This window comes from Carassius auratus, chromosome 9 (assembly GCF_003368295.1).
Source record: "Carassius auratus strain Wakin chromosome 9, ASM336829v1, whole genome shotgun sequence".
Classification (NCBI taxonomy): Eukaryota; Metazoa; Chordata; class Actinopteri; order Cypriniformes; family Cyprinidae; genus Carassius; species Carassius auratus.
The window spans coordinates 8,151,397-8,158,844 of NC_039251.1; the positions used below are offsets into that span (position 1 = coordinate 8,151,397).

Genomic DNA, 7,448 nt, shown 5'->3' on the forward strand with positions numbered 1-7,448 from the left:
CAGAGACTCAAACTTGCAGAAATAAAAAATAAATAAAAATACATTAAAAAATAAATAAATAAAAGTAATGTTAAAACAAATAACTGTGGGAATAAATATAAAAATAACTGAACACATAAATAAACACATGCATGCATGAAAGAATACAAGTTAAATGCAAAAAATTGTAAATGAATAAAGTTATAGGACGAACTTATAGGGAGGCGCGTGAAGGGCGGAGTTTATGCGTGGAGAGATCTTTAAAAAAGCGTCACGGAGCATCAGTCAGTCTGAGGAGAGTCGAGTCACCGAATAAACAGCAATGGCTCCGGTATCAGTCAAACGCGTTTTAATCAGTGAAAGCGTCGATCCATGCTGCAAAACCATTCTACTGGAGAACGGCATTGAAGTGACGGAGAAGCAGCAGATGACAAAAGAAGAGCTGATCGCAGAGATTCAGGTAACGTCAAGTGATTCTTCAACTGATTGACTCTCAAGTTCAGCGCATGCAACTTCATTGGAATATAAAGTGCGTTGATTTGAATGGCGTCATTTTAAAGCAGCAGCAGTAACATCAGCTTGGCGTGTGGTAAAATATTAGCATGAATGTGTGCCAGTTGGATGTGGTGAAGTCTGTGTGTGTGACTGTCACCCCCCTCCTCCTCCTCCTCTCCACGAGTCTGATGCAACAGCAGCCTGTATCTGCACCATATGACTCGTTCCTTAACTAATGATTTAATAGAAGCCAAGTAAAGCATCAGCTTATTTATCCGAAGTATGTTTTTCCAGTGCATAATGCACCTGTTTTGCTCTGTGCATGAGTTTTTAATTGTGTTTTTATTTATTAGGTATTTGCTCGGATAGGATGTAAATAAAATGCATATCATTTTTCTTTTATCAGGAAGGCATGTGCATTAAGTTAAAAAGCTGAATGCATGTTGATGTGTAATTTATTTTCATGTCACATGCTCTTCTTCTTGGGGAAACAACATGCCAGTTTTGTTTACATGTCTCAAATATAATATATTATTATTTTTTTTACTCCCAAGAATTATGATGGTTTGGTGGTCCGATCAGCAACCAAAGTTACTGCTGATGTCGTCAATGCTGGCAGTAACTTGAGGATCATTGGACGGGCCGGAACCGGAGTAGACAACGTGGATGTGGATGCAGCGACTAAGAGAGGCATTATTGTCATGAAGTAATGAAGCATGCCGAGTCTTGCTCTGACCTCATTTCTGTTTGTTTTCACTGCTAAAGCAGGTTGCTCTAGTTGTGCACCATTCTTACTTCTTGTCTTAATGTAGTAGTTCACAAAGAAATTAATTGACAACATTTATTGCCTCCCATGCTAATACTCGAAGGAGATGTTAAAAGAAAAGTTCACTCAGAAATTAGTATTTGCTCTTAAGGAACTCGCCCTCAGGCCATCCAAGATGTAGATGCATTTATTTCTTTGTGGGAGCAGATTTGGAGAAATTCTGTCACTTGCTCAACAATCGATCTATTGGAGTGAATGGGTGCCGTCAGAATGAGAGTCCAAACAGCTGATCCAAATCGGTGTTGAAGAAACAAACTCATCTACATCTGGAATTGCCTGAGTACATTTCCATCATTTTCATGAACTATTCCTTAAAGCAGAATGGCCAGGAGTTCCTTTCCTAAATGTTTGTTTGTTTGTTTGTTTATTTTTTTTTTTAATATATATATAATGTGTTTGTTTATTTGTATTTCTATCTTTTCTAATTTTAGCACTCCGAGTGGAAACACAATCAGTGCTGCTGAGCTCACCTGTGCTCTTTTGATGAGCTTGTCTAGGTAAACTGGTCAAATTAATAAATAACTTGTTTAGTAAAGTTGTTTCGAGATAAATGTATTATAAAATGTGGTTTAATTTTCAAAACTCTGATGTCTCTGGGCCTAAAATAAGGTAGAAAATCATTTTCAATAAAATAAAAAAATTGGGTAGCAAATTAAATACCGTAAACTCAATTTTGCTGCGTTGGACTCTAGATGTATAAGTGGGCCTCAGAGGGGAAAAACTGATTAAAAAGACCTGATATAACCCCTTTAAGATTGATTTATTGTTATATTCTTATTGTTATTCCTGTTTCATATCTTATTGAATATTTCAAATATTTATCAAGGTTTTCTGTATTTCCTAGACATATTCCACAAGCTGTCATGTCAATGAAGGATGGAAAATGGGATCGGAAAAAGGTATGTGCACATCTTGTCCTCTCTGTGGCTATTGACGGTATGTTAAGGGAATTGCATTATGGGATAAGAGTATTGCATGCACGATCATGTTGTAAATTGCACATTTTGACAAATCATCCATGTATTCTACACATACTGAAAGTGTGTGCATAGTACATATAGTTCAGGAACTATATAGTTCAGGAGTTGTGATTCCTTAGCCATACTTTCCCATCTGTGTTAAGCCAGTCGACACTAATCGATTGTGATCACTGAATGTGTTGTTATGGTAGATAGTAAATGGATGAGTGCTTTGCTAATTATTTTGCAGTTCATGGGCGCAGAGCTGTATGGAAAAGTTCTTGGGATTGTAGGGCTTGGTAGAATCGGCAAAGAGGTGGCGACACGAATGCAGTCCTTTGGTATGAAGGTAAGATCATGGAGTCCTAAAAACTGTCCTGTCTTGAAATACAAATGCAGTTTAAGCTTCTATTTTTTTGCATCCCTGATAGACCATTGGTTACGACCCCATCACCCCTTCAGAGGTGTCTGCGGGCTGGGGTGTGGAGCAGATGTCTCTGGAGGAGCTGTGGCCACAGTGTGATTATATCACAGTCCACACTCCACTCATGCCCGCCACCACAGGTACACACACACACACACACACACAAACATTTTGCACATTTCAGTAAAAGCCAAGACTAAAATCCTGAGTGTGTATGTTTATTTGTATACAAATGTGTCATTCAAAAATATCTACAAATTTATAAAACTGGTTCAAAACTAATTATTTTTATATTTATAATTTCCATTTAAATTTTAGTTAAAGTAAAGGTAAGGTTTTTTTTTTTTTAACAAATAAAAAAGGAAATGTTTTCTGGACAGTTGGCTGAATTTTTTTAATTTTTTATTTCAGTTTATTTAATTTTAATAAACATTGTTAATTTTATAACCAAATAAAAATATATAATTTATTATATAATAAACATATTATATAATAATATGAATTTGTTTTAATAATAAAAGGAATGAGTGAATTTGTTGTTGTTGTTGTTGTTATTATTATTATTATTATTATGCAGCTTAATAATTGCACTAATAGACTATATTGCAGTTCTTATTTAATTAATTTAGTTTGAATTGTCCTAGTGTAAAATCAGACCTTTGGTGATGTTACACAGGTCTCCTTAATGACGCTTCATTTGCTAAGTGTAAGAAGGGCGTGAAGGTGGTGAACTGTGCCCGTGGCGGCATCATTGATGAAGCCGCTCTCCTCCGGGCTCTTGAGTCGGGACAGTGTGGAGGAGCAGGGCTGGATGTGTTTGTGGAGGTAAGAGTTTGTTGATCACTTAGTCTGAGAAGGGTTTTAGCTTTTTGCCGCTGATTAATTCATTGCATGCAGACAAATTTTACAAATCTTACTAATGATGTCTAGGAGCCCCCAAAGGACAGGGCGCTGGTGAACCACCCCAATGTGATCAGCTGTCCTCATCTGGGAGCCAGCACTAAAGAAGCACAGGCTCGCTGTGGGAAGGAGATCGCCCTGCAGATTGTTGACATGGCCACGGGCAAAGCCTTAGTGGGAGCCGTGAGTCACACTTAGTTTTACAGTGACACAAATTACACTTTATGAAAGGATGTTACGTTTTTCATGGACATTTTGTATATTTATGAGGACTTTTTCTTTCTCAGCCACAATAAAAAAGTTTGGAAAGAAAAAGTTTAATCTGAATGATTAAGAACAACTATCAAATACAGAAGTAGCTGTAAATGCACATTTATTTTAAGACAAACATCAAATATTTTTGAAGTGATTTTCACCACCGATATTTATCCCAAACTGCTTTTCTAAAATCCCAAAGAAAATTATTTAAAGAATACAGTTAATTTATTGTGTATACTTCACTGAAGTATTACGATCATTTTAGATCTCATTATTCTTCAGTTTTCCATTAATATAGCCTTTGATGCTGATAATGGTGTAAAATATTACATTAACTATTAAATTGGGGCAGGAGGAAGTATATTAACAGCAAAAACCTAAATCACCTACAACTGTACTTGGGGTGAATTTTCAATGCAAGTTGATCTTAAAGTGGAAAAAGTAATATTTTTTTTCTGATGACACATGCCGGACTTCTCCAATCATTAAATTTGGCTGCAAGGTCACATTCAGCTCCATCTTCATCCAGTGATCGACCGATTTATAAAACCCAGTCCCTGCCCTGCATTCTTTTCTTTTTCAATAATCAGTTTCACTCGGATGTATGTCGCAATACGGAAGGAAAGACCACAATTTGAAGACTTTTCTCCATCCTCAGGTGAACGCTCAGGTGTTGGCCAGTTCTTTCTCTCCTGACTCTCATCAGTGGATCCTGTTGGGAGAATCCATGGGCAGAGTGTTGAAGGCCTGCACTGCTTCTAAAGAACCCTTCAGTCAGGTCCATGTCACATCACTTGGTAGGTTGAATATTTCACCCAAATATATTGTCAAAAATTGTTTTCATTCACAAATTAACTGAATGAGTTCTTAAAAGAAATACGACAAGAAATCAATCCTATTGTTAGGAGAGTATGTACATTTTCTTTTACTGCTTGACGCGTCATTTCCATGATGCATGGCAGAAAACACAAGACTTAAATATTTACCCTTCCATATGTACATCTCAGAGCTTGTGGTCTATCAAACATAGTTTATGCTACACTTCTGAGAATCAAATTGTTAATCCACATTAAATTATAGAAACTTAATCTTGATGAAATTAACAACATAATTAAATATAAATGATAACAGAATTTGTATTTTTGGATGAACAATAATAAAGTCCAGGGGTTCCCAACATTTGTCAGCAGAGCCCCTTAGATGTAAAATATTTAACTGGCTGAGAATTTATATTTTTAATGATTGAACGATGCATTTTGATGTTTATGGTTCTCTGATGTCAGTTAATAGTCATTGTGGCATGCAAGTAACAAAATAAGATTATTTTAATTTTAAATTCTTTATGTATAGGGCTGCACAACAGAAATTATGCATATATATTTACAATCAATTTAATTATTAGCTTTTCTTAAATATAAAACCCTGTTATGGTCAAATGGCATTACAATTGAATCAATACATTGATACTATCTTGTGACAAGATATCTGTTTTGTAGCATTGTATTATATAGTGTAAATATAATATTACAAAATCTGTATTTATTTATTTTTGCTGTTTAGGGGAGTCCTTGAAGAAGTCCACTGGGTTTTTGAGCTCAGCAGCTGTAGTGGGTTTGCTCACTGAAGTTCCTCAGAAAGGCCCTAACTTGGTGAATGCACTGCCCCTAGCTGCAGAGACAGGAATTACAGTAAGACTACCTTACAAAACCTTTTTTTTTTTCATTCTTAACATAATCTGTTTGTTAAGTTAAAGTATAAGCGCCATCTAGGTGGTTTATTTTCCCAGCAGTGCTCTATTCTGTCCCTATGTCACAAACCTCCAGGTGCAGACGGAACATAAAGGCAATGAGTGTGAGGCGTGTGTGCTGGAGGTCTCTGTGAACGGCAGCAGCTATAAGGCTGTTGGCTCCGTGCAAGCCGGGCTTCCTGTGCTGCTGGAGCTGAATGGAAGTGTGTTTCGACAGCCTGTTCCTCTCACTGGACACCTGCTGTTCTTCAAAGCTGCCAACTCCACTGAGCTCCTGCTCTCCGTAACCAGTAAAGGCTGATTCACATTCTGCACCAATAACAATATATACTGTATATGGATGTATATGTGTATATATAATATAACAAATTGCATGTCATCTGAAGTCATGTGTATGTCTTTACCCCTTGGTCACTATATACTTTCATGATATGTGATAAAACAGTCTTTAAAATATGTAGCAAGAAAGATGGACATATGTGACCCTGAACCACAAAACCAGTCAAAAGTAGCATGGGTATATTTGTAGCAAGAGCCAAAAATACATTGCATGGGTCAAAATTATAGATATTTGTTTAATGCCAAAAATCATTAGAATATTAAATAAAGATTATGTTTGATTAAGATATGTGGCTTTTTTTTTTTTTTGTAAACTGCATGGCTAAGAACTACATTTTGACAACTGTAATGGTGATTTTTCTCAAAATGATTTTTTTTTTTTTTCAAATGGTTGCATTTCGGTCAAATATTGTCCTATTATAACAAACCATATTTTCCCAAAAAAACTTACCCATATGACTTGTTTTGTGGTCTAGGGTCACATATGGGTTTAGAATGGCATGAGGGTGACGAATGACTCTCTTTAAAGTCTGTTTGAGAAAACAGGGATCTGAAAGTGCTTCGTTAATTGATGCTTTTCTATCTTTTGTCAGGAGTTTTGGCAGATGCAGGTGTGGAGCTGCAGTCCTTCAGTGCTTCTACTGCCGGCGGTGGTGAGCAGTGGTGCTGCATGGGCATATCTTCACTGCTGGGGGACATCGGTGCCCTGAAGCCCTTAGTGAAAGAGGCGGCACAGCTCACAGTCTGAAGACCTGTCAGTGATCCTGATCTGAACCACATAACATTCCAGCATCTTAAGCTCTAGCCTGAGTTTCATTGCAAACTGTTGCTCACATTGTTCATAACACTACAATTTCTAAAACGACAGTATGGCAAAATATCTTTTTTTGTTGTTACTGTTAACTAAAACCACTGTATTCCAGATTTGTGAAAAGTGTTTGATTAAAACAACAACAAACTGTGCTTTGCAGTGGAGTCTGTCTCTTTTCAACACACAATAAAGAGTTTTAGTCCCTTTTGTGAATAAATTACATTAAATAGCTGATGCCAATTTGTGCTGCCAATATATATATACCAAACACTTAGGTTTTTCTGTGTTTTAAATCCTGTCTGTCCTTATTAAGGTGGTGTGGAGCTGCATGGGGCGTTTTCCCAAAGTCTTGAGCCACTGGTGGGGAAACTCTCTGCATGGATGGTCAGGTTCACACATAGATCTCAAGAAGAATTTTAAATAGCGTAGTGTGAAAATGTTCAGCATAATCAATCAATCTGTCAACGTGCTTTTTGTGTGTGTGACACACACATATATACACTCCTTTCCATTCCCCAAAATATGTTTGAATATGTGTGCTTGGTGCGCTCTTTACAGTCAGATATATGATGGACATTTCTTGCTTCTAATCACATGACAAAAATTGAAAGGGGTCATATGATGCAATTTCAATTTTTCCCTTTTCTTTGTAGTGTAACAAGCTCTTGGGGCACAGTGAAGATCTGTAAAGCTGCAAATACCAAAGTATC

At 36.7% G+C, this 7,448-nt stretch overlaps 1 protein-coding gene across 1 annotated transcript; it reads left to right on the forward strand.

The window, feature by feature from the left end:
- The first annotated feature begins 229 nt into the window (after positions 1-229).
- LOC113108276 (D-3-phosphoglycerate dehydrogenase-like) lies at positions 230-6,890 on the forward strand. The gene is made up of 12 exons (XM_026271207.1): positions 230-439; positions 1,029-1,180; positions 1,732-1,797; positions 2,145-2,199; positions 2,510-2,608; positions 2,691-2,823; positions 3,360-3,508; positions 3,614-3,766; positions 4,500-4,638; positions 5,402-5,529; positions 5,665-5,878; positions 6,521-6,890. Exons 1-12 carry the CDS (start codon positions 302-304, stop codon positions 6,673-6,675), a joined length of 1,581 nt encoding a protein of 526 aa, XP_026126992.1. The 5' UTR covers positions 230-301; the 3' UTR covers positions 6,676-6,890.
- The last annotated feature ends 558 nt before the right edge of the window (positions 6,891-7,448 follow it).

Excerpts from the sequence above, each read along its gene's own strand:
- LOC113108276 (XM_026271207.1), top strand. The coding sequence starts at position 302 with ATGGCTCCGGTATCAGTCAAACGCGTTTTAATCAGTGAAAGCGTCGAT. Across the intron at positions 1,798-2,144 it reads CTTTTGATGAGCTTGTCTAG|ACATATTCCACAAGCTGTCA; the intron begins GTAAACTGGTCA and ends TGTATTTCCTAG. Across the intron at positions 2,200-2,509 it reads GAAAATGGGATCGGAAAAAG|TTCATGGGCGCAGAGCTGTA; the intron begins GTATGTGCACAT and ends ATTATTTTGCAG.